This window comes from Hippocampus comes, unplaced genomic scaffold (assembly GCF_001891065.2).
Source record: "Hippocampus comes isolate QL1 unplaced genomic scaffold, H_comes_QL1_v1.1 scaffold61, whole genome shotgun sequence".
NCBI classification, from domain to species: Eukaryota; Metazoa; Chordata; class Actinopteri; order Syngnathiformes; family Syngnathidae; genus Hippocampus; species Hippocampus comes.
Genome location: NW_017805501.1, coordinates 292,589 through 319,575, shown reverse-complemented (window position 1 = coordinate 319,575; position 26,987 = coordinate 292,589). Strand labels below are relative to the sequence as shown.

The window sequence follows — 26,987 nt, the reverse complement described above, 5'->3', positions numbered from 1 at the left end:
GAATTGAGGGGTGGGGGTGGGGGTGGGGGGGGATGGTCTGTTTGGGTGCTGAAGGCTTTTCCAGCCATATGCAAGTGAGCTTACGTGTGGACATTATTTCATGAAACCATGACTCTGGGTGGTTTGATAAACAGTGACTTCTACGCCATGTCGTTTGGTTGCCACAGTGTGAAAATTTTGCATAGAATTGACATCAACTGCAAGACTCCAATGTGTTAATTCATTCAGTTTGCTGTTTAATGGTCTGCTCTCTTAACATTGTGGGCCAGTCTCTTGGGGTAAAATGGAGGAAAATCATAATTAAATAGCACCGCATCGGCCCCAAAAGATGCCGGCCCGCTGGGCATCTGCCTTGGATGCCAGATGGCCAGTCCAGCTCTGCCGTGGAGTCGGACATTGTTGCATGGGTTACGTGATGTTGCCCTCGCTGTGCGTGGGAGCAGCTCGAGATAGTATAAGAACAGGAACCATTTTGAACAGATTCTGAACACAGTGCTCTGATCGGAGATCAACACAGGAGGAAAGGAAAGGCTCTACACTATGTCATCCTCTGACAGACAGTTCTTTCAAAATGAGCCACTCATTACTGAGCATTAGCTCTGTTATTAGACTGCATTAGGGCTGAAAGAGGGTCTTGAGGATTAGTTTGGTCTGCTACCAGCTGGAGATATTCTTTAAACTGGACTGACTGAGGTGGGCTGTCTGTAAAAAAAAAATCAAACAATTACATAAGATATAAAGGAAAACAATACAATTTCAAAAAGAAAATTTCTCTTCGGTATGCATTTTGAGACGATTGAAATCAGGCCATGACGTGAATGGCAAGCTTACAATACAGTAGTTTGGGATTTTTTTTTCTTGTAGTTAGTTTTTATTTAATTATAACTCGTTTTAAATTAAGTTAGTTTTAGAGCAGGTTTGTTCGCTATCCTTTTTTTTAATTTCTTGAAACTGCTACGCTATGAGTTTTAGTATTAGTATTTGTATCGATGTCACATGACCAAACGTGTTTGGTCATTACATGGAGCCCCTGAGCAATTGTGACGTCATTTTCAGGCGACAGCAAGAGACAAAATGGCCGCCGAAGGTGATGGATAGGAACAGGTGGATTTTGCTTCTTAATTCTTATTCCGCAAACATAATATTCATCACTATAGTGTGTTAGGGCTGGTGGGGGTCTCATATTATTATTGTCAAGAAAAAATTTGACTTGACTTTCCCTTTTACCAGGGGTGGGGGATGAACGCTAACACAACACATAACTACAATACTTGTGGCCATTTATTTTATACACGCCAATGAGTGAAGAGTAACAATCATAACCAGCCCCAAATAACACAATGCTCTCGAACTGGAGTCTGTTTCTCAGGAGTTATGTTTATTTCAAAAACGACCTTGACACAAAGGCTATTATTGTAGTGTTTTCATTTGTTTGCTCTCTTAATGATTTCATTTGTATGCGCCGCACGGTTGTCAACTGCCACGGCGCTCTCTTTAATTGACGCGCATACTTTCGGAGACTCGTTATTTATTTAAAGGCCCAAACTCTCCAAGCACAACTTAAGTCTTACGTAATTGTGAAGAAAAGAGGGCCCGCCTCCTGACATTTGGCAGAAATCGTTTGCTGCTGCCTGTGTCTTCCAAGGCGCGTTCCCGCCTGTTGGTTTGACGCGGACGCGCGCACCCCAGCCCCTGTTTGAGTGTGAAGTCACCCGCAGCTCGGGAAGCTTTTCGGCTAGACATGGCGGCGGATCCTAAACCGGACTGGCTCTCCTGTCTTCCGCCTTCTTGGAGTTACGGTGTCACCCAGGATGGACGTATATTCTTCATCAAGTAAATATCGTGTGGATACGAGGATTTATAGATGCTCCTGGTTATTCAGTCGTCTCGGTTTTTTTTTCCCCGGCGCTCTCATCACCCTTTCCCCTCCGTTTTCTTCTGTTAACAGCGAAGAAGCCAAGAGTACAACCTGGTTGCAGCCCGTTACCGGAGAGGCTGTAATAACTGGGCACAGAAAAACTCCGGGTAAGTCATTGTTTTCCCACTGTCTCCCGATAAAACACGAGCTCGTGATGGCTACTAGCGAAGAGGAGAAGTTGAGTGAATGCCGTGAAGCGGGTAACGTAGGCGTTGTGGCAAAGTCAAATGCACATCTGTAGGGTAATGAGGCGAACAGCTGGATATTATGCAGGGCCGGAAAAAAAAACAAAAAACGATGGAGGAATCGGGATGGTGGGTGCCGAATTGTGGAAACACATGCACGCCAAATGAGCTCTTTATCGCCCAGACGCTGCATCACATGGGAGTGTGTGTTGGTATGTATGTGTGTGTGAGATCACATCTCCCTGCACAGCTGTAACGCTCGTCTGCCGTATCTCCCCCTTGCTGCCCTTTACAGATTTACCAACAGGATGGGAGGAAGGCTACACATTTGAGGGCGCTCGCTGCTTCATCAAGTAAGTTGGGATTCCCAAGAATGATGAGTGAGGCAGATATGTATCGGCCGCTCGTTGCAGTGGCCATCTTCAGGCGGCGAGGAGCTGCTTTGTTGAGTAGGCAAGGCAGAGATTTCCCTCCTGTCTTTGCCGCCCACCAAGCTCCCTCGCTGCCCTGCTGGCGGAATACACGACTGTTTGTCTCTCTTGTAACACGACAGTCCCTGTGAATGAACACGGTCTTCTCTTTGTCTGCTGATCTTGAAGGCTGTCCGCGGTTGTCCTCTTGATACGTACGTAAAAAATATGTACCATAGTTCCTCAATACATCTTCCTTCCACAGCCAATGTACCGGACTTAAGGCAAATAGATGCTAACGTTTTCAAATAGATGCTAAAAAAAGGAATAATTTTGCATTCTCGGTCTGTAGATGCTCTTGTTTATGGAAGCGTGGAACTGCTAATGTGGAGTCGATATTTTTGACTGGGTCATGTCGTTCGAACGTACTGCAAAGTCATCAGTCGGTGACTGAGGAGACAGCGTTAAAGTGCACAAAATGCACACTCACGAACAAAAACAAATCATTGATGGGGCAGAAGACGTCACGTACACGACAACAGCAATGGATCAAAATTCCTTTTGTTGAGACGTGTGCCTACTTGAGCCTCAGGTGACAGGACACCATTTTTGATCAGCACCCATTAAGTGTTTTTGGCTAGTTTTGGAAATCCACTTCTTGTCCAATAGGGTGAGTCGCCTGCACTGTCAGTTAGACCCATGTTTGTCAAGTGAGTGTGAGTCAGATCTTCGGTTGAGCTGAACAGGCTCTACTTGTTGGTGTGCTGTGTTTGCGCAAACGTCTTCGTGCTTCCTTACTGGCCTCATTCGAGTGTCCCATGAGTATTTACATGTATATTTATTGGACCTGTTTGACAGCAAAATTACCTCTCTCTCTTTCGGAATGGTTCATTTGTTCGCAGACTTTCCTGGCTAGTTTTGCTGCGTGTGATCTGTGGCCATTTTGAGAACAGCAGCTGACACATATGGTGAGCGAATATAGTTGCTCTAAAAATAGCACAAAATCGCTGCTCGTCGGTATGTATAAATGCACGTTGACTGCACAAAGGCATGCGTGCACACGGACAGGTAAATACACTGTGCAGCATGTAACCAAAAAAAAAAAAAAAAGTGACATCACTTTCAGTATGTGATAGGCTGCGAATGCCCGTGTGGGAATAGAACCTGTCGAGCAAAATGTCCGTCTCAGCAAATGTGTGGGATCTGTTTTTGCTCTTGAGAGTTTTGCCGTTAAGTTTCGGCAAGACTGGCACCACTGCGACTTGTTTCGCATTCAGGCGTCAGCTTGAAGTGCTTTGGCGATAAGCAAAGTCTTTGTTGTACAATTCGAACGCAGCCGTATTCTCCAGACGTCAATTGGACACTTTTGTCGAAAAGAAACATGACGCGACTCAAGGCGTCGAGCGCCTCGGCGTTATCGGCGTGTCAAAGATAAGGGCACCGTGAAAAGTTTGGTGTCACCTGCTGTGGGGAAATAGAAACGTGCTTGAATGCATTTTTATTTATTTATTCATTTTTTTGTCCCCCCAAAACAGTTTTCTGAAGAATGAACTGAAACTTTGAACAGAATGCGTCGGATGGGGCTTGTTTAGGATTGTTTGGCCTTGGGGTGAGGCTGAGCGCACCGAGTGGTATTCAAATGATTTTCTTATTTTGTTAGCACATTCAGCAGACATCGTCGAGACACAGTAAATTCCCGTTGAATCCAAAAGTTTGTGTTTGATTTGTCAAATCCTGATCCTGATGACAAAAACGTGCCCGAGGCTGTGCCAATCTGGAAAGTAGTGATAACTCGCCGGGAGGATACATTTCGCATTCGGTTTCTTGTTGACTTAGTGCATGTTGTCTTTCCCAAGGTCGTTCGCGGCAAACTGTTTTGGCCGCCAAGATTTCTTTTTAAGCGCTTGCTACTTGTTTGAAGCTCTGCGCGGCTAAATTATTTCTCTCGACCTCAAGCGCCTACAAGAGTGGTTTTATGCGCTGCAGTTCTGGTACGCTGGACAAGTTGTAGCGAACCGATGTTGCGTGGCTCTTCAAGCAACGGACACGCAACACAACTGCAGGGTTGCTTATTGCTAAAGTACAATAACAAAACAACATAAAAATCTCAAGGGGGAGGGAACGCTTTCCAAAAATGGATTGTAATGACCCTGATACCAACCTTGTGAGCAAGATGCTCGCGAGGGTTGTAAATTCCCAACGTCTGCGAGGCAGTGAAGGTGTCTCGAGTGTGATTTGTGATGAGACGAGTGAGTCCAAGGGTGAGGTGACTGGAAACAGGAAGAGGAGTTGGATGTTTCTTTTGGCCTTCCGCGACAAGCTGGGGGTAACCCATCCGGCCCGTTGGATATCTTTTTTTTGCACACGGTGCGGAGGTGTCAATTTTGCCACATTCGAATTGCGTACGGGCGAAAACAGACACGGTGGCCGAAAACGGGTTGAACTGACACATCGTTTGGGAGGACTGTAAATGTGTGTGGGTGTGTGGCAGCTACTGAATACTTTGGGAGTCTTGCAAAATAAACAGAGTAACACTAATGTAGTCTCTTTGTCCCCCGTGTCAGAGAAACAATGGCGGTGCTTTCACTGCAGAAGCAGCAGCTGATTCCGGCACACTATGTACAGATCAGCGAATCAACAACTCATTAGAGCAACGCACAGCCCCCCTCCGCCCCCCATGCCCGCGGGGTACATTTCATTTGTGAGGTGTGCCAGGAGAAGGACTAAAGTGTTTGCAGATTTTCTTGTGGAACGTGTCCATCTGTCTGTTTCCAGGCAAGGCATGACAGCTTTATCTGTACGGTGAATTTCAAACACAAGCTAACTCAATGTGCTTCACATCAATAAAAGTATGTAGTATTAAAAAAAAGAAACGGCATGGAGCACTGCTTGCTGTTAACAGCCTCCGCAGAACCCGTCGAGAAACATCGAGCAAACGAGGCCTTTCAATGAGCCGGAAGGCTTCAGCCCTCGAAAATAAAACGCTCCTCGCCACCCACCTTTCACCAATACACGGCGCTAACCGCGTATTGAAAGTGCCGTCGCCGTATAAGAAAAGCAACGACAGTCACATTGGCCACAGTGCCGTGACACCCCCTCCAACCTCCCACGAAGGAAACCAAAAGCCGGGAGACTTCATAAATTAACATATCAAGTCTTGTGAGGCGTTATGTGCCGGCGCGTCTGTGTCACACACGCTCTGCACACTTAGATCAATTTCGGGGCTGAGGCTATCGAGTATTTTGGTATTCGGATAGCCTGCTGAAAATTCTCTCGAATCATCTGTGCGTCCCTCTCATGCAGATTTTAACGCGTGACTGCAGTCGTCCCACTGATTGATGAAGTTGGCTCGTCAAGCTTTGGAGATTAATTTAGGTTTAAAAAAAAAAAAAAAATCCCATGGAAGGGGAATCTTTGCCAGTGTTAATGCAGTACAACAGAGCGGTACGGCTGTAAATCCTTAAAGCCACACTCTGCGGGGATTACGTTCATTTATTTATTTGTTTTTTTATTGAATCTGTTTGAGAGATTGATAGCATTGATTTATTTCAATGGCAGTTTTGGAGGCTGTACTTAAAGCAAACGTGTTACAAAAATGTCAAACACCTCGTATACTTGACCCGTCGAGGTGTTGGTGACATCTCAGTCCCTCATGGGTGGGTGTGTCTGATACATACTTCTTCTTATTTTTTTTTCCTTCTCCCATCAAATAGTTTTAAATGGGTCATGGGCTAGGTGGGGCAGATCTTCTCCAGAAATGAATTCCCGTAAAATCTACGCAGACCAAAACGCTCAAGCGCGCACATGTTGTTTGAGTCTCGCATTCGAACCGAGAGCCGCTGATTGTGGGTTTGGCTCATTCTTAGAATGTAACACCTGCCAGATTTTGGCAAGAGATTTTTTTTTTTGTTTTTTATGAGAGTCGCAACAAACATCAGCGTATGTTCGAAGGGACATCAAATGCAGATGTCCACTCGCCGCCTCGCCAATCCCTTCGGAACCGATCAGGGAAGAGAGCCCCGTTGCTGAGTAAGCTTCTCTCCGCTCAGCGTGCCAAATTGAAGCATATTACCGCGCTGTACGTACCAAGTGTCGGCGGCCAATGAGTCGTGCGATTCACATTAGTTCTCGCAGCTACGAGCTGCTTTCTTCATCAGTGCACGAGCTGCTAATCATTTCTGTTGGGCGGCGGCGCCCAAGGCAGCTAGAGTCATACAGAAGTTAGCGGTGCGTCACGCCGCCGTAACAAGGCGGCCCTTGTCAACATCGTAGGCTGCAGCACGAAAACGACATGACCAAAAAGATGCAATACAGCAGCGTGGAAATAAGGACAGCGCACCCACAATGGATGTGACGCCGCCAAGTCCTCAAAGTCTTGGTTTATGCGGTCTTGAAATTACTGTCACGAGTGATGTCAGTGGTCTTGTGGTGAGCTCGAAAAAAAACGAATTGGTAATGGCTGTGATCCTACAGTATTTTTCTTTTTTTTTTGGTCCCAAATCCAAAACTTACTGTTTGTTCTCATCTCGTCTCGGGAGCAGACGACAAGCAGGGTAAATGGGAGCTTCCTTCTTTCCTCGCCCGACTTCGCCGAACGAATAGATAATCTACTACTGAGGCTGGCCAGGATTACAATGATCAAGGGGATCTGTTCCAGGCTCTGCCAAGTTTCGGAAATTCTCTTGATCCAGTCCAGCGGCTGATTTGGTGTTTGCAGTGTGTTAACGTTTTCAATCTGGTTTTGAAGAGTTGAGCTCAATGCCCGCAAATCCGTTTGGCATTGTGTGTATGCGCGTGTGTGTATTTGTACATGTGAGCCTGCAAGCAGAAACAAACAAATGGACAACATGAATAGGATTTTGTGGTGATCCTTCTCTGGAATCAATAGGAGGCTTAGACTTGGGTTTATGATTATGGATTTAAAAGCAGCAGATGGAAGCACAAACAAAACTTTTTTTGTGGCGGTTGTTGTTGTCAAAATTGGCTTGTCTATCAAGAATGACTTCAGCAAATGGAAGTGCGTTTGTCACGAGGCAGAAAGCTTACAGGTACACTTTGTGCCGCCTATTCGGGTTTGCGATTTGCTTATTTTTCTTTTGGGGGTGAACTTGTCCTCTGCTATTTCCCGAAAAACTCACCTATTTGCTTTTTTTTTTTTTTATGGGGTGGGTTCCTACAATGATCCACGAAGTAGGAATTCGTCTTCAGGAAGTGCTTTGAAGTTGATCAGCTTGTATGTAGGGGGAGGAGCTTGTGTTGTGTGTCTTTCAGCTAGTGATGGAAGATGAGCTTGAAAATGATGGTTAAAATACTTTGAATTCAGTTTTTTCTCTTTTCCATGCCAGGACTTGGTCGCGCACACTGCCGGCGAATGATGTGAAGCCAATCGTATATTGTGTTATGTTCAAGGAGGATATCCCCCACCCCCACCAGCCCCACACTCCCACCCGCGTCGCAGACCAAAGCCATAAATCAGATGAAGTTAGCTAGGCAGCAAAGCACCACCGCTCTCCCTCTGGGCTCAGCAGATAGGTGTCTAACCACCACTAGTGCCCATTTACGCCGTAATGTTATTTCTGCTTTATTGGCTCGAAGGAGCCTGGACGACAGCGACAAGAATACGCGGAAGAAATAGTGTGCGGCTCTACAGGATGGATGATATCCGTTTGCGAAGCGCGCATTGGAAGGTTTCGAAAGGCTGTGAGAGGGAAGCTTTTTTTATGCCATATGAATTCGTACTTTCCAAGCTTGAATCAGTGACAATTGAGTCATCAGAAATTATTTTTATCGGGAGAGTGACAGTTGCAGACTTTTGATAGCTTTTAAAGTCCGGCTCTCAGCTCAGAGAATGGACCGATGGATGTTTATTGTCATTCCCAGTTCAAATTTAAATTTGAAAATTTAAACCTAAAACACACCACATAATTTCCGAAAACGAGCTAGCTGAATGCTAACGCACAATTCCAAATGCCTTTGACAGGCTAACAATACTAGACTTGATGAAACGGTGCAGCAACACATCTAGACCTATAATATAACATGACTGACTGGCATATATTCTTGATCATCTGCCCCAAAAATATTACTACAGCATACTTATTTATTTATTATACATTTATTCTTTTTTAATAGTCGCAGTCTGGTGAAGTCATGCCAGCGGTGTCCTAAAATGACATCGCTGCCTGCTTGTTTATCAGTGGAATGCTGTTCTACCGACAGCGGTGCCAGGCCCTTCTTGCAGCGTAATAATGATGCAAAGAGGTTGTGCATTCCCGCGGCGGAAGGCGGCAGCGCAGGAGGCGGGCCACTCGCCGTACGTGGCTCCGCATATTTTGTGCCGTGTTGCCGTCGCATTAAGTTCTGCACACAGATTCAATAAAAGGAAATGCAGCCGACATCTCTCCTGTTACGCGCTGTTGCAGGATAGCCTTTGCTGATCGGCATTGTTGATTAAGAAGAAAAAGAAAAAAAAAGAAGCATCAGAAAAGCCAGTTCGATCTAATATCTGGGTGGAAATGAACCACCATTTATCCTCCTCGCATCTTATTTATAGCTTAAAGCCCTTTAAAGCCGTTCGGCTTACCGCGAGCTCACTCGGTACCTGCTGCACTTGTTCCGAAACGGCATTCTGCACCTCGTCCACGCCGTCTCAACCACTGCAGTCCTCATTTTGTCAAGTCCCCCGAGCAATTGCTGTCTCCAGCAGCTGAAGCCTCCAGCTATGTCCAGTGTCTTTGAAATGCATGTGATCCAACTGCCCCCCGCCCCACCAAGGCCATGCAGGAAGCTATCACTCATACTGTTTAACACAAAATAAACACGAGGAATATCAGGAGGTCATTATTTGTTGCCAATCATTACTTTTTAGTAATTGGGTTGGCGGCGCCATTTTGTATTGAATCCCTGACAATGTCGCTTGCCACAAAACTTGGGAGTGAAATATATCGGAAGCGACACGATGCAGCCGGGACGCCTTCTCTCTGCTAAGATGAGAGACAAAGTCAATTTCCCCTCTCGTGGGTCAGTGTGGCTGCGGTTCCCCCGCGGAGAGTAGGCAAGGACAAGAACAAAGACAAGGGCAATCTTAATCTGTTTTCAGTGTAAACATTCAGCGCATTGGGAACGCGCTTTAGTCCTGGCTGCTTGTGCTGGGGCAGGGTCTGAAAATGGAAGCATTGCCTGCTTCGACATCATTAACGGCACAGCAGCCAGGTCATTTTTAAAAAAAATGTTTTTCTATTTATTATTTTTTTTTGTTTTCTGCGATGTGTCTTCAAGTCGAGGCTTTGGGCCTTTTCAGAAAGACAACAAAATCGGAAGTTTAAAATAATTACCAAAACTATAGGATCTATAGGATCCCCACTTTCTTAAAAAAACATATGAAACAAATGTGTATGCATGGAAATAAAACACAAAGATGGAATAGGTGGAAGCTTTGAAAATGAAAAAAATAAACAGCATGAAGGTTAAGAGAAAAGAGCACAAATCATCATACTTGCTGCTATGCTAGCTTTGTGTTTGCAGATATTGAGAGGACTGACTCATTGGGAGCCGCACGCACCTCTCACCACATTGTCTCGACTGTGACCGACTGTAAGTGTGCGCAGTCGTAATAAGCCGGCGAGTCTTAGGAAAGCTAATTTTGCTCATTTGTTTTGCTGTGGAGGGAAAAAAAATGACACACATGATGGTTGGTCAGTCCTTGACAAGTCGCTCTGTGTTTTTGTCGATGCTTTAAGCCTTGATTAAAGAACTCCCGATTGCCATCTTGTACCACGATGTAATGGATGACAGATTTTGTTCTTGTGGTTGTCAGCACTTCAGATGATCTTCATTTGTGTGTGTGTTTTTTTTTTTAACTTTGATGGAAATGTCAGATTACATTTTATGCTTTGGAATGTTTAGCAATTAAAACTGCACCGCATTTTCTATTATTCACTGAGAAGGCGGCACGGTGGAAAAGTGGTTTTAGCACCTGCGCCTCACAGTTCTGAGTTTCCTTCCTGCGTGGAATATTTTTCTCGGTTCTCCTTAGGTTACCCGGGCCTTAACATTCTCTTTTACGGCGACTAAAACAATTAAATTCCAATGATGATCTATTAATTTTTTGGGGGGCATTTGCCCTGCTGCTTCATACCTTTAACCGAATCAGAGTCATTCATAATCTACAGTACCCAGTCGAGCAATATGATCTCAATTGCAATGCTGCGTTTACATACAGCAGTTCCACACGCGCAATTTATTAGTTCACAGTCAAGAGCAACCGCAGCGATTTGTTTGTTTGTTTGAATCGCTTTCAGTGCTCCGCCAACACAAACATTTCCGCAGCGGTTTTTCGTGAACAGCGCAACCAGGGAAATAGGAGTCTGCCAACCCGCCGCGGTTTATCGGGAGCATTTATGGCGTTGCTCATCTCGATTTTTGAATATTCGCCTCATATCCCAATGGCGCTATCAGTCACACTTCAAGTTAATATTTCACCCCCACGAGGCTTCTGAGCTGGAAATCCTTTCCTCGACACAAAGAGGGGAATCTCCTCCTTGCTGTGTCTGAATTATTAAACCACTTGTCAGAATCCTAAATCTGCCTTTGAATGCACTTCCATCTCCGCGAGGGGGAAATAATTGGGAGTTCAGCTCCAGAACTCGGCATGAGACGCGTTTGGTTTCTGCGCAGTCCTTTTACGGCGGTTTCAGTCGCTCGCCGGCGGCTGCGCTCGCCTGGTTTCTCTCCAGGCACGTTTCTTGGCGCAGGCTCTGAAAATTGCTCGGGGTCAGCGACCTGTATACTCCACATCGCGTTGTGGAATTATTTGGATTATGGAATGCAATGGCAAATACAAATTGCCTCAAGTGAACTTCGGATCAACTCTGCGAGTGGACGCGGAATTTTTTTTCTCACTCATCTCCTCCCATCTTTCCATCCTTGGCTGTAGAAGTTAATTGCTGCAATCAGGGGGATGTTTTGGGTGGAGCGAGATAACTCTTCGCCGTGTTCCTGGCACTGGAAGCGTGCTTGTATCACATCCGGCTTTGATCGCAACGATCTCTTGGGACCCGGGCCAGGAGAAGGAAGGCTTTTTCCGTCCTTGTCTTCTTTTATTTGCAGCCTCTAATGAAGTCTGTACACTCGACGTCAACACATCAGACGCGCTCGAAGACGAATCCCATCCATTGTGTCCTCCTCGCTCTCTTGATCTCCATTTGTTTCCCATCTTTCGGCTTTTCTTCTGGTGACGTCGTTCTTTGGAGAGACCGGTTGTGTCTTGTGGATCCCTTGATGCAAAATCTTTACTTGAATATGAAGTCTAATTGATTTGAGGCTTTACAGTTGATTCACCGCAACTGTTCCCATTTTGATTGACTTAAAATATTAAGCAACATTTTTCCCAGCATGCTCTGCATTCGGGCTGAATTATTTTTCTCAATGCTTCCATCAGGCGATGAAGAAAAAAAAACAGTCAACTTATATTTGTCATAAATGGGTCACATGCGGGCAATTTAGAGACTTAGATTTTCCATCCGTATTTATTTTGGGGATAAATAGATGAGCACGAGGGACTTTTTTCCAGCATTTCCATTTTTATGCCTCGTTGTCATGTTAGTCAATGGCCACAAGAGGGCACTAAAGTACCAGAGGAATATCTTCATCTAAATTCTGAGAGTTGGGTTTAATTTCAGGGAGCTTCATGGGCGGGGTTTCAGTGTGCATATGGCTATTCATTTAGTTTTACTTGTAGAAAAAAAAAGAAGGAATCGCCTTTCCATTTCCAAAACTGCATCAGGTTAGATCTGCTTGATTATTTTTGTTTTTTTTTAACTTAATGCTGGTTGTAAATATAAACTTTTTTTTTTCATTAAGTATTGGCGTTTTTTTTTTTTTTTTAATGCATTGGGTATTTGTGGTCAAGCAGGAGCATTTTTCAATGGGAAAATATTGTGAATTGCAGTTGGCTTTTGTCAATCAAACGGTTACCCGTGACATGTGCAGTATCGACTGTTTATCAGCCTGTGTGTGTATATGAGTTAGCCGAACGGTGAGTGTGTGGCTATGCCGGTTGAATTGTGTGCTAGAGGCACACGTATTTTCGTCTGCAGATGGGGTAACCATGACAACTGCAGCCTGAAGCAGGACGATGGTGGCGGCGGGCGCAGCACGGCGTGCCGCCTCTTTTTCTCCTCAATAGATGCGGAGATTACCCGACTCTGCAATTCCCCTTCATTTTTTTTTGCCATTCTGAATCTTTGCGATGCTCCCATTTAGTCAAGGGGGGTCAAATCCTCAACCTAATGCACTCGGGCCCTTTTAGACCCAGTGTTGGGTTAGCTATTTTACCCAATTTAGATATTTTGTTGTTGTTGTTTGTTTTTGTTTTTTTTGAGCCGGCAGTTTTAAGAGTGTAAATCAAGCCCTGTATCTCTCGAATCGTTTCACCACAATGACATATTTAACCAAGATAAAGTGTTTACTGGTCTGCTAAGCAAAGTCTAAGTGGACCGGTTGTGAAACTTGCCAAGCTCGGAAGCTTTCTTCCGGCCCATCATACTCGACAACTTTGACACATTCGAATCGTGGCACATTAGTGGATAGCCGAGCAGGGGAGAGAAAGGCAGCGAGTGCTGTTGAGCGGTGACTTGCACAAGCGGCACCGCTGCCTTCACTCAGAGCGAAGCTCATGGACAAGGCTACCATCCTTCTGGCTCGATTCCCCTTCTTCAGCTATTCATCCGGTGAGTCAACATTCTGCTGGTGCTTTTTTGATAACAGACGATACAGTTGTGCGCAATGGCCGAATCCATACATGGTGTGAAATATGCCGTCCGGTTGGATCAGTGCCGATGCAATGCTCGCCCAGCCTGTTGCCAAGGCGTATTGGTTTTAGCTTGTGAAGAGAAGCGGGTGCATCAGGGCTCTGTTGTTTCTGCCGGTTCATCCCGAGGTGTTGTTTCCCCGACAGCAGCTGTTGGCATCGCACTTGAATGCAGATGATGTCATTGTTGTGACCAATACAACGAATCGGAGTCACCTTGTTGACCTATTTGTATGCACGACATATCCAATGATAATGCCTACTCGTACCACCCCTTCAATTTTAACGTCGATGCACATTCATGCAATTCTGACGTGTAACACTCTACCAAGCAGGTGGGCGACGCTACTGTGCTAAAGTGACAAAAATGTCTGTTGTTTAGGGAAGGGTGTGTATGTGTGTGTGGCTGTGTGTGTGTGGCATCGTGTTCCGAAGTTACTCCAGGGATGGATTTATGGCTGCAAGCGGTGGATTTTACAAGCGCAATCTTCTTTTGATGCACGCCCTCTTGTCAAGGTCCTGTGTTTTTCAACTGTTAAATGCAGAGCTTGACATTTATTGAAACGTTCTTTTTTTTTTTTTTCCCCCCCAGTCACAATGAGCGAAAGGTGACGTGTAAGCACCCCGTATCAGGAGCCCCCTCCCAGGACAACTGTATCTTTGTCGTGAATGAACAGTAAGTTGCTGGCTGACGTGACTCAACTGCACATCTCTGGAAAAATAAACTTCATGAGCTAATTTAATGTAGGAAACCATCAATAGTTGTCTTTTTTTTTTATTATACATTTTGTACTCATTTTGGGGTGAGTGCTGTTTTATGTCATTCATTGTCATGATTATTATTTTTTTTTTACGAAATCACATTTGGTTTGGCATGCTTATTATTTTGTCATCTTGTCTTCCTCCTGTCCTTTTAGTGTGAAATACGGAAAGCTTGTCCATCCCGACAAGCCCCTAGAGTCTGAGACCAGGTAATAAAGCCTGATAATTACAGAAAGAGTAGTTTGGCTTTCGGCTTTTCTGTCACGACGAATCAGTTGAACACTAAATGGTAAGCGGGATGCACTTGCATGCCAGCTGGTGAAAAGTCACTGAGGGTAAGGTGAAGCGATCATTGTCTGGGAGATTTAATCAGACTCCAGACGAGATGATGATGGTCCGTTTTAATGTGACGCTCATCGCCATTGCAATTCTTCAGCCCATGTACGAGTACGACTGTTTATTTTTATGTGGCGTAGGAGGTCAAATGTTTCATCTCTCTGTGTCTCTTTACCTTGCGGCAGGACAGCTCCAAAGCCAGAGCAGGAAAATAGCGGCAGTAAAAAGGAACGTCCCATGAGCACCATGAGCGAAGCATCCAACTACACCGGCGGCTCAGACAACAGCAACTTCACCGGAAGCCCTGCTGCCACGTTGACTCACTCCTCTTCGTTCACGCGGGTCAGTATCGTTCTGGTCAGCTCAAAGAACAAGGTCGGGGGGATTCATCGATATGTTCTTGAATTCGGAGCTTCTCAGTCCACGCATGTGCACAAGATGCACAAATCATAAAGGATCAGCTTTTGACGTTTGGTTTGGTTTTGGTAAATGCCTCGGCATTTATTTTCGATTCCAACAGCCCTCGAGGTCTTCCAAAAAAGTTCACAACTTTGGCAAGAGGTCCAACTCCATCAAGAGAAACATCAATGCCCCGGTGGTCAAAAGCAGCTGGCTTTACAAACAGGTCAGAACATTTCACATTTCACGAAACCTTAAATTAAATGTAAAGCCTTTATTTTCAGCTAGTTGAATGCAATCAAATGTAGTGTGAGAGTTTTTTACTTTATTCTTGCCCTATGTAGAGAAAGGAATGAAACAAGGTAGCAGAGGGATTTAAAAAAAAAAAATGTATGGTTGATTATTTTTCTGTGAACTTTGACCCCCTAAGGACAGTACAGGCATGAAGCTATGGAAGAAGAGGTGGTTTGTTCTGTCGGACATGTGCCTTTTCTACTACCGCGGTAAGGAGACGCACGAGCCTGAAGACTCCCATTGCATGTATTATTATTTTTTTTAAGTTATCGTTAATGATGTGTTGCAGATGAAAAAGAAGACAGCATCCTGGGTAGTATCCTGCTCCCGAGCTTTCACATCTCCATGCTGTCAGTGGATGACCACATCAGCAGAAAATATGCCTTTAAGGTAAAAAATAAATAAAAAATAAAAGTTTCGTCAAAAGTCAACACAGTGTATGATGGTAACAGATGCCTGAATTTTACAATTTTTTTTTTTTTTTTGTCGCTTCTCTTTTGCTCTCTCTCTTAATCTCTCTTCCTGGTAGGCCACTCACCCCAATATGAGGACGTACTATTTCTGCACCGATACAGCCAAAGAAATGGAGGCCTGGATGAAAGTCATGACAGACGCCGCCCTTGTCCACGGTGGAGCTGTCAAAAACTCCGCGGGGAAATGCCCGCAGATAGACATGTGAGTCTCCATGTCATATTGATTTTTGTCATCATCACGGAACCAAAATCACAAACTCACATCAGCAACTGTATAAAAATCACAGGTTGGACAAGTTGAAAGTTGAACAGCCGGCACCTCAGGAGTTGAACAACGTCTTGAACAACCGAGTCTTCAGCCGGCCAGAGATCCAGAACAACGAACGGAATCGCGTGCCAGCACGTCAACACTCCTTATCTCGAAGTGACGAGAAACGGCTGAAAGATGCAGACAAACTGCATGGCGAGAAGGAACGCGAGTACTACACCTTGCAGAAAGAGGGCGGGCGATATTGCCTAAAGCAAGACTGCGTGAGCTACATGTTGCAAAAGGACGGTGAGAAGTATCTCCTGCACAAGGGCGGCGAAAAGTACATGCTGCAAAAGGATGGCGAAAAGTATTCCATTCACAAGGACGCAGACAAGTGCTCCGTTCGGAAAGTGGATGACGATTACAGAGTGACGGCAACGGAAGGAAAACTCGCTCCAGCTAAACTTGGTGATAAATGCTTTTTGTCAAAGGACGATGACACGTTTCTCCTGCAAAAAATGGGGGTTCCGTCCACCCTCGTAAAAGAGACGCCGAAATACGTCCCTCAAAGGGAAGTGAGGAGGCAGCTTTCATTAAAGGAGACGCAGAGTGGGACATACGGAACGTTGCAAATTGTGGACAAATATCACACTTTGAAGGACGTTCGCAAGTACAGCACGCTCAGAGAAGAGGATAGATACGCTACTCTAAGAGATTTGGAAAAGTATGCGACGCTTTGTCATGGGGATAAACGCCGCTTCCAGCACGATCCCGGCGTGGACGCGTCTCACGCAAAAATAAGCAACATCAAACTGCAGCCAGCCCAGGCGGCTGCCATTGCAGCAGCCGTGTCGGCTTCCCGCCAGGGCCAGGCTGCGCTCGCGCTGCCAAAACCTGCACAGGTAAACGGCTCAGGGTCAGTAGACCACACGGGCGACTGCGGCTTGCCGGCAGAAAATGAAAGACAGGCAAGGGTTGCGGCTACTCCGGCTCAGGAATCAGATAGAGGGTTGTCCAGAACCAATTCCACCCAGCAGTTGGATCACATGACTCGCAGAACTCGGACAGAAGAGGACAGAAGGTAAGAGGATCCATCACATGGATTCAGTGGAAATACATTTTTCACATTCCAATTAATTTGTTCTTCATTTGAAAAGCAAAATGTCATGTTCCATTCACAACTTGAAACGCTTTTGCCACCCAGTGGCGGAAAAAAATATTATTATTATTATTATATTTATTATTATTCCAGCAAAGGAGAAATTCAGGCCCGAAAGTATGTTTTTGTAAACGTACCGTTAAGACTGCTCATCTTGTGCTCCTCCCCCAAGCTCTTGAAAGCTTTTCTGCCTCATCGCTCTTATTTGTGCAGTCCTTCGTCCTCGTTCTGGCCTCGTTGTCCAGAGGGAGCTAAAAGCTTTTTGTGTCGCTTTTGAAGTGCATCTCCGTTGAGGATGGCGTTTAGCTACCATTTAGTCAGCAATGCAAGAGTAAAGCTCTGTTCTGCTTCCTGAAATAAGTACACGAGTGTGTGGGTGTAATGTGACTGTAAATTCAATGTTAAAGTGAGATACACAAAGCCATCTTGTCACTTAAAAAAAGGCGCATCGCACCGACAGAGGCGACCAGTGATCTCCATTTTTGCTTTGTTGCCCCCAGTGTTTCATCCTACCAGACATTACCCCGCAACATGCCCAGCCACCACCCCCAGCTTGTACCCAGATACCCAGAGGGCTACCGCACGTTGCCCCGGAACAGCATGATGAGGCCCGACAGCATCTGCAGCGTAGCGGGTTCGGCGTACGATCGTGCCCTTCGACCTGCCTCGACCAGCACGGTCACCACAGCGGAGAAGAGGAGGTCGATGAGGGACGACACCATGTGGCAGCTCTACGAGTGGCAGCAGAGGCAGGCCTCCTCCAGGCAAAGTCTGGCTCAACCAACAGGTAGTGGGGCCACAATCAAGATCAAGTTACGGCTCTCAAAATTGCCACCGGCTCTTTGAGGCAAACTTTTGAGTTCTAAAAATGGTCCTACTCTCTGCTTAATTATTTTTATTTTTTTGTAGGTCATTACGGCACCCTTCCCAGTACCAAGACAATGGGCAACATATCAGAACACGCCGCAGTACACTCCATCCCCACCTCGCCATCCCATGGGACGTTAGCCCTCTACAACACTCTGCCACCTCCCTGCAAGCAAGGCATTTCCAACACCGGCAACTCCCACGCCGAAATCTCGTCGCCAATCGTAAGAGAAGATGGGACACTTGATCGTCTGCACCGGACACACCCTGCCAAGGTAAAGGATATCCAAGTTTGACGAACCGTGTTGCCCGGATTTTCCATGCAGAGGTTTTTATTTTATTTTTGTGGGGGGGCATATTCACACGAGTCCTTTTTTCCTCCCTCAGTTAAGAAGCACACTTGATCGTCGTCCTGTGGCAGCCGGGGTTCCTTCTCAGCCCATTACATCTCAGTCGCTGCAAGGCAAAACGGTGAGTTTTAGACTACTTCTTCCAGACGCTGTTCCAGTGAAGCCAAACTTTTTACATTTTGGCTTTCGCAGCCATCAGACTTCTCGCTATCGCTCGTTACTACTGGCTGACAGCGCTGTTTTCACCGTTTCACAGACACGGCCTGACTTGTCCACTTTGGGGGACTTTAAATTTATGCGGTATATTTGAGCATGTGATTTAAAACTTGCGTAGTCAATTAAAAAATAGAGAAAAACAGAGAACTGAGTTGTCACAAAGGACTTCAGAGACAGGTCGTGTGGAGGTCGTGGATGACGATTATTACGTTTGTGAGACATCACTCACTTGACCGGACCGGTTATTTTGTTTTCAATGTAGCAGTTCATTTGTCCTCTGTGTGATGCTTCACGTAGCCTGAGGAACTGACACTGATGCTCATCAAGCTCCGCCGGCAGCAGGCTGAGCTCAACAGCTTGCGGGAGCACACGTTATCCCAGCTAATGGCCCTGGGAATAGAGGGGCCCAACCCCAAGGTCAGCACTGAGCGTATGGATGTGGCGCATGTATGGGTGTGTGTTCGCGCCTGGACGCGGTCTTTGGTGCTGGCGTTGCTTTTGCGGGCTAAACGTTGCATACCAGCGGATGCATGCGTCTTCAGGCCGCTTGCTGTTCAGTCCAAATGAAATTGAATTTGGTTAATTATGATTCTATATTTTTTTAAATTCTACACTCCAGAATCAGTTTCATGTTGGAAGCATTGCGATAATTTGCTGTGATTTATGGTTGGTGTTTTTTGGGGGGGGGTGACGCTTGGGATGTAGAGGGGATGTGTGTGCATGTGTGTTTTGAGCATGAATATCCGTGTGAATGTGTCCATGAAGATCAGACATTTTCCAATGACATATCTCCACATATATTCACTGTTTTCTGATCCCGATACCAGCCACCGATACTTGAAGCCAAAACTATATAAATATCTGACATTGCGGCTTCCTTGCCAGTAGTTGGTGCCAAACTGGCACTCGTGTGTCTTTCTTCACCATATTTCTACAGTACTTATTCATTTTTTTCAAATCCCCCGTTCTGTCAGCCCACTATTTGTTTCTGAGCATAGGGATTCATCATTAATTCTGTCAATTGTGAATTTACCTCATCTTGAAGCAATTGAAGTCGAGTTGAGCCCACTGTTGAACTGCAAGCAGCAGACGTGCCAGCCTCAACTGGTTAGCTGTCGACAGAAGAACACGATGTCAGGTTGAAGAGTTGAACGTGCGCAAAGAATTCTGCCGTGGTGGAACTTTTGTGGGAAGCATTACTCCGTTGAAATTACGATGAGCAGGGTTGAGAAGATTCCGAGAGGTTATCCGCCTTTGATGACGCTAAAAATAATTAAAAAAAAATAGCCAGATGATTTCCGGTCATCGAATTTGAAAAACTAGACCGATATAGTGCATTTGAAGTTAAGGCTTGATAAAACCCTCTTTTCATTTCTTCCTTCCGAATGAGAAATTCAGTCGACTCCTTGAACCCATCTTACCAAACAGAGCTCGCTTTCTGCTTCTTTTCCCTCCTTTTTCCTGCTGCCACTGCAGACTGATGTTCTGTCTCATCATCTTCAGAGGAACCTTGTTTACCTGGAAAACCAGGTGAGGACAAACTGACCTTCCTCTGTTTGAGCTGCATTAAAAAAAAAAAAAAAAAGTGGAGGCATCTTACATTATATGCGTGTGCATATGGTGGTCAGAGAACGAACGAACTAACTGATGTGACTGCGAGTCACCCAAATGCATAGCGACCAACTTCAACACTCCGAGGATAAGTTTCATTGGACAGATGAGACAAAGCTGGAGTTTTTTTTTTTTTTTAAGTGTGAGTCCTTTTCTAAGAGTGAAATAATAATAAAATAGGATGTGGTCCGTGTAAGTGAATTTCAGGCCATGTTATGTTGATGATAATAGGAGTATATAGTGCGTGAAAAACAGAGGAACCAGTACCGGGCCCTGGGGAACACGTTGGGAACTGCTGTTCACAGACTTTGCTCCGGGTGTGATTGCTGAGCTCTATGTTGGGCGCCAGATGCGATGTCTTCGGTATCCTCAGCAATCACATCATGTACTGTGTCTCCCGAGTCTCTCCCGATCTCTCACTCTCTCTCTCTTTCTTCAGCTTCCGAGGCTATGCCCCATTCCGGGCTCGTACACACGACCTTTCAGCAATCACCGAGGGGCACTATTATGTATATTAGCATTGTCAAATTTAGTCGAACCCGTATGTTTGACACTCCTGGTGTTGGGCATCATGACAAGGATGTTGTAACCTCCGCTGACTGGGCCTCCGGTAGCTTGTCCAGATTTTCATGACGATGTATCGCAGTGCATCTTCTTATCTCCTCAAATCCCACTTTGGGAAAACTTCCACGGATGTGCTTTGAAAGTAGCAGCTTGAAACAAAGATGACAGCCCCATGTCCTGTTTTTTTTTAATTTTTTTATTTTTATTCCCCTCCTTACCACTCTGCTAGAAAAAGGAGAACGAGCCCCTTATCTTCATGATTCACACTATGATCGAGAACTCGGCACCACGGCCGCAACTCTACCAGCAAGTAAGATTTCAGGCAGGTTCTGGCTTGAGTCACTGTTCAGTCAGTCAGATTGGGATTCGGCATCCGTGTCAGCTGCGTACGTGCAGTGAGTTTGCAAAATCGCTGTCCTCCTTTTCTCAGACAGTTGACTCAAGCTGGACCTTTGCCTTTGTATCCGACATGATGTTGTATCCATGTCCTCCCTTCAGTATGCGCCACCCGTTTCTCCATTTTGGATGTCGTCAGTCAGTTGGTCATGTCCACAAGGTGGCAGCGTCATGATTTATCATTTGTCAACGTGGGTTTTAAGTTATTTCACCGGCTGCTTGCTGTTGAGTTGAACATGGCTTGTAGTTCAATGCTACACAGTCATGGATTTCCCATTTCCCCCTCCGTGTCCTCAATGCTGTCCATGGTGTACATTGTGTCTTCCAATGAGGACTCTTATGTTTTGAAACCGTCACGCATCATTTCTTTCATCTGTTGCTGATTTGAATGGTCTGCCGAAACGGTTTAGCCCTTTTTGAACCAACGATCGATCCGCTTGACACATTGAAACATCATTTGCAAAAGGGTGATTTTTCTAATTTGGTATGTAGGGTGTTTCCTGTAGCAGGAAAAATCACACTTTTCGCCTTGTTAAAACGATCTGCCTTTCATCACGTGAATGGATTTTTTTTCCCCCCCTGAATGATTGAAATTCATCCAACCTTTCATGTTATTCTTTCATGTTTGTTTTTCCTCCCAGATCACCCCAGATGAGTACAAAGACTCCTCTATCATCCAACCCAGCGATGACATTGATGTAAGGCAAACAGTATTTCGTGTGAGCGGCAGCATATTACAATTAGCAACTGTTCTTAACGCGCCATGATTTGCTGTGCCAGACCAAGTTGAGCAGATTTTGTGAGCAGGACAAGTTAGTGAGGATGCAAGAGGAGAAACTACAGCAACTTCACAGAGAGAAGGTAAAGTGTGTTCTTTCTTGGGGGTGGGGGGGTGTTGATATTTCAGGAAAACTGTTGTCTCGCAATGTGTATTGTCCATTCCCAGCACACTCTGGAGACAGCGCTGCTCTCTGCCAGTCAGGAGTTAAGCGACCAGAGTGATCCCAGCACCACAGCCACACAAAGTTTGGTCCAGCAGAGGGACGTGCTCCAAAATGGCTTGCTTAGCACCTGCAGAGAACTTTCCAGAGTCAATACGGTGAGCAGCCCTCGTGACGTACTCGGTCAGAAGTTGAGTTGAGAGACTGTAGGTCTCACGCAGCAGTGTGGTTTCAGGAGCTGGAGCGCTCGTGGAGGGAGTATGACAGGTTGGAGGGAGACGTGACTCTGGCAAAGTCCAACCTACTGGAGCAGCTGGAAGCCTTGGGCAGCCCACAGGTGACAGACACACACAGCGACACACACACTCAGTCAGTTGTTGCAGTCATCTACATTTGAACTGCGCCTGTACGTCCGTGTGCACGCGCGTGTGTGTGCGTGTCTTCAGACCGAGCCTCCCAGCCAGCGGCACATTGAGATCCAAAAGGAACTGTGGCGGATTCAGGATGTGATGGAGGCCCTGAGTAAAAATAAGCCGCAGCGCAGCATCGACAGTGAGTATTAGTTATTCGCCTGTTTTATTGTGCTGTGACAATTACAGAGTAAAGCAATTAAAAAAAAAAACACGCACACACATGCGGTTATTTTCACACTTGAGCTAATAACACTGAGTCATACAAAAGGATTTTTTTTTTCTTCGCAGATTGTACTGATTCCAAGCCACTCTCCAGCCAACAAAAGAATGAGGTAAGCTTCTGCATCTAACCCTTTTTTTAAACCTTTATTAATATTAGAATACAGTTTATTTGTGAGACAACATGATGTATGGCGGGTGAGCACAGCCGCCTTGCAGTCTGGAGATTTGGGTTTGAATCTCTTTTGGAACATCTCTGTGTACTTTAGCTTTCTCCCATGTTGCAAAAAAAAAAAAAAAGACATTTGCTCACTGGTGCGAAAGGGAACATTTATTTGGAATACTGTATATGCCATGTGATTTACGCAAACTCACACACATCTGGTTTTACGGCGGCCTCTTACAACCCTGAAGTAGATTCTTCTTTGAACTATGGAAGCCTCTCAGATTTATTCATTTATTTTTTACTGTCAGAAACTACAAGTATTAACAGCGACACTGCCCCCCCCCCTCACCCCCCTTCTTGCATGTCAGTCGGTCAGCCAAAGTGGCATTATGTAGTTTCTTGGCATGAGACCAGCTGTGTTAACTTTTAACAGGCAGCGACATTGTTGCCACTCAGTCCTATCAAGACGGGAACGGGCGTTCCCCCCCGTCCACCTCTTCCACAGTACTACTATTCCTCCGAGCACCCCCCTCACATGCCCTCCCACCATCCAAACTCCAGCAGCCGCCTGCCTCCTTACACACAACGTCCCGAGGACCGCAAAGCCGGCTCGCGGAATGGCGCGCACAGTGTAAGCGCAACGGAATACGCCCTCAGCTTGCTCCATCCTATCTACATGTTTGGTTTCATCGATGTCTGTGACATCAGTCATTCACCTGCGGAAGAATTGGTGTTGTTTTTGTCGTTTGGCATTCAGTCTCGTCTTTTCACATCCCCACTTCATTTGAGACCCTTAGTTGAACGTTACGAGGCATTTCAAGTGAACAGATTTTTTTTTTTGTGTGCATATTTTCAGTCAGTCCGATCTGTTGGCATGCTGTTACATTTCTTTCTTTTAGTGCTGTGTGTGATGACCGTCTCGCTTGCGTGTTATGTTTCTTAACCCCTCCACCGCCACAGCAAGGTCCGGACTATCGGTTGTACAAGAGCGAACCCGAGCTGACCACCGTCAAAGAGGAAATGGACGAAGTCAACGGTGAGGACAAGGACAAGAATGACATGACTGCTGAGAATATCGATACTGTCACCACCAAAGGTACTGAAATACTCGCCGGGACGTTTTTATACTTATGTGAAACTTCTAATTCATATGACGATTGTTTAACGCAGCAGTACCCCTCTACCCAGTGGGTATTGTTCCCCCGAGAAGCAAATCTCCCATGAGCCCTCCGGAGTCCACGACTATTGCCTCCTACGTCACCCTGAGGAAGACCAAAAAGCCTGAATCCAGATCGGTACGTTTTGCTCGTCACAATACATCTCCAGGATCTGATTAAATACCGCAAGTCTGCGTTTGGGTCTTTGCAGGATCGTCCCAGAAGCGCACTCGGAGACCAATTTGGCTACGTAGAGAGAGAGGTGGGCCGACCCCGAATGAGTGTGGAGGAGCAGATGGAGAGGATGCGGAGACACCAAGAGGCGTCGTCGCAACGAGAGAAGAGGAGAGAAGCCCTCTCCCGCTCGCATTCATTTAGCAAGGATGAGCCCTTTGTGATGCCGCCGGTATTGAACGATTCACACCCTGACTGTTGAGATCAAGTATTTTGCTCTTGCGCTTGCTGTCTTCCATTACAATGGTCTGATCATGGTTTTGTTTGAACCAAAAGGAGGTGTGTGAAGACGCATGGCGTGACAGGGAAATGACCCCGGAGAGTGGACACTTACTGCAAACTGAGACCAACGACACAGGAGATGAGGTAGGCGGCCAAAACCACGGACATTTCACCGTAAGCGCGAATGAGAAGTTCCAACATGATTAGTGAAAATTTCCATCCAGCACAAATGAACATTTTACAAATGTAGTTTACAAACTACATTTGAGATTCATTGAATGCGTGCAGCTCACACAGTTTAAATGCACAGACCCTCCCCACGTACGTTTTAAAATGATCCGACCTTTTTGCGTTGCTTTTTTTTCTCCCCCCAGCTGTGTGAGAGGCAGACGGCAGTGATTTTGGACCAGCGCGCTGAGACCCAGCACGTGGAGATAGTAAACCTCCACTCCTTTGAGGAGGACAAAAGCAGAGACGATATGAGCAGCTCGCCAACCAATATCACCTCTGAAAACAGGTGTGTACCTTCCACTGAATATCGACGGCATAATTTGGGGATTATCGTCTCATAATGTTAAAAGACTCCGGTGTGCTCCGCACACAGCGTTGACATCTTGTCTCTGGCTCATTGCAAATTGCCTTCATTTTCAATGACCAGCTTCCAGAGTCCTGATCCAGAGACGCCAAGCCCTGAGCCAAAAGAAGGTGAGGTTGATGTGCTCCAACAAAATGCCCGGGAGGGCAGCCTGGAGAACCACTTAGAATCCTACAGCCAGCTCCCAGCAAATGACAAGAAAAACAACAACAACAACTTATTGGGTTGTAAGTATTACGCCATCGGCGACAAAATCTAATGCCTAATGCAAATCAAGTTTAGTGTGAAAATCTAGCAAAAAAAAATCTGAAAATGAAGCAATCTTAGCAGTAAACAAATGCACAGGTGATGTCCAAGTCCATTTTGTAAACTTTCACAAAACGGGTTGCCTCGGTGTATCTCTTTGCATATTTAACTCCCTTCATTGTTCTTGGCCTTCCAGCACAAATATTCACCCTGGTGAGCAACGACACGTGAGCATCGAAGCTGGACGTCGGCGACGACGTCCCATCGAGCCCCCCCCCAAATGTAGCAAGTTGCAACGAGCATGCTCCCCGGCTTCCTGCATTTATCACACGACGACTGTGACACGACAAAGGAGACTGAAAACAGGACCGCAAGCAGAGTGGCCGAGGCAGAGACGTTAGGTGTACATGTCCTGATCCCAAAGGTTTTCTACAATTAAAAAAAAAAAAATTATTATATATATTAGTACTACGTTATACCCTTATCCTTTTTTCCATGCTGCTCAAAGAAAAGTTGCCATGGCAGAAGCCTGACATCTGACATTTTGTCTTAAGACTGTGAACTACAAATAATAATGCAAGTCAATGCATTTGGTGTAAAGAAGCGTAACAGAACAACAACAACAAGAAAAACTGTTTGACTGAAGAAGTATTAGGTTGACAGTCAATTTGCAAACATCATATTAAGCTGATCGTAACCCTGGACCAAAAACATTTTGTTTGTGGGCTTTTACACAGAGATCCCGCATAATTGCTACATCAGAGCCAAAAGGGAAGATTTTTCATCTCTTCCTTTTTTTCTTTTTTTCTTTTTTTTTTACACAGAATTCAGCCAAAGCTGGAGATTGCCACAACTGTGCGCTTTTCACAAAGTGACACCATTCCGCAGGCAGGTCATTCGATGCCTGACGAGGTCAGCGCCAGACACATAAAGTCCTTATCTGACGGTGACGTGACTTTTACCACAACAGGGCAGGAGAAGTACATTCCCAGTGTTAAACTTCAAATCTCTGTCCCGGAAAGGCCGCAAATTCTCTGAAGGGAAAAGGTGGGAAATTGTGTTGCTTTTGCCGACGGCGTGAACTTGAAGCCCTCGTTTAACAACTCAAAACGAATTTTGTGACTCGAATGTAATTAAGAATAGAAATTAGATTTTGTTTCGAAATAGTTAAAATTTTGATATGCCGTACAAATATTAGTATTAAACCTACAATCTAATATAATTATATAATTTACATTATACAGACTTGGTGAGGGGTGGGGGGGGCGGGGTGTAGTTGATGATGTTGAAGTGTACAGTTGTATATAGTGGAGCATTTGAAGTCTTCTAGTGAATGGCATCACACGACAACACATCCAGTGCTTTATTTCAAATCCAAAGTGACCACTACTACTGGGTTCTGTTTGAACTTACTATAATTTTCATCGATCTGGATTGATTCGACAGGGTCGTTTCCAGTCACATTTGGAAGGGGAGAGGGGGGAAAAAAAATAAAATAAAAAGGAAATGGTGAATGTGTCTGTTCGAGCTGGTGGAGAATCAGAGAATAGCACATCTACGAAGCAATAAGTGGGACTTGAGAACACAAAAGAAATGAAAGCGATGTAAAATCTGTATATATGAAAAAAATAATTTATGTACACATTCAAACGAAAGAGCAAATATATTAGAGAGATTGTTATTAATGTAATTAGGTCCTATATGCAAAAAGCTAAAGTTCATACCCCATGTGTTTTATATTGTGTAATAAATGTTCATGTTCATACAAACTTGATTGCTTTTTATCGCCTGGTC

At 45.3% G+C, this 26,987-nt stretch overlaps 1 protein-coding gene across 14 annotated transcripts; it reads left to right on the top strand.

Annotated features, from left to right (window-relative positions):
• Nucleotides 1-1,195: 1,195 nt before the first annotated feature.
• Nucleotides 1,196-26,962, top strand: LOC109520156 (pleckstrin homology domain-containing family A member 5-like). 14 transcript variants are annotated; one of them, XM_019877144.1, is made up of 31 exons: nt 1,405-1,833; nt 1,949-2,025; nt 2,399-2,456; nt 13,916-13,999; nt 14,241-14,294; nt 14,607-14,763; nt 14,942-15,046; nt 15,251-15,323; nt 15,404-15,504; nt 15,644-15,789; nt 15,875-16,918; nt 17,497-17,783; nt 17,906-18,138; nt 18,251-18,334; nt 18,727-18,846; nt 19,906-19,959; nt 20,834-20,914; nt 21,642-21,698; nt 21,781-21,861; nt 21,947-22,099; nt 22,177-22,278; nt 22,388-22,493; nt 22,643-22,686; nt 23,173-23,370; nt 23,700-23,835; nt 23,928-24,034; nt 24,108-24,302; nt 24,407-24,496; nt 24,727-24,869; nt 25,011-25,174; nt 25,390-26,962. In XM_019877144.1, the coding sequence occupies exons 1-31, from the start codon at nt 1,742-1,744 to the stop codon at nt 25,422-25,424; spliced, it is 4,461 nt and encodes a 1,486-aa protein (XP_019732703.1). In that variant the 5' UTR covers nt 1,405-1,741; the 3' UTR covers nt 25,425-26,962. The 14 variants fall into 14 exon arrangements, 13 of the variants coding, with proteins under 13 accessions (XP_019732703.1, XP_019732702.1, XP_019732705.1 ...); XM_019877143.1 differs by having other exon boundaries at nt 23,913-24,034; XM_019877146.1 differs by having other exon boundaries at nt 1,407-1,833; nt 21,808-21,861; nt 23,910-24,034.
• The last annotated feature ends 25 nt before the right edge of the window (nt 26,963-26,987 follow it).

What these genes read in the sequence shown, in the direction of transcription:
- LOC109520156 (XM_019877142.1), top strand. Translation starts at nt 1,742, where the DNA reads ATGGCGGCGGATCCTAAACCGGACTGGCTCTCCTGTCTTCCGCCTTCT. An exon ending in GGCGCTCGCTGCTTCATCAA is followed by an intron (nt 2,457 to 13,915) that starts GTAAGTTGGGAT and finishes TTTCCCCCCCAG; the next exon opens with TCACAATGAGCGAAAGGTGA. An exon ending in AGCAACTTCACAGAGAGAAG is followed by an intron (nt 21,862 to 21,946) that starts GTAAAGTGTGTT and finishes GTCCATTCCCAG; the next exon opens with CACACTCTGGAGACAGCGCT.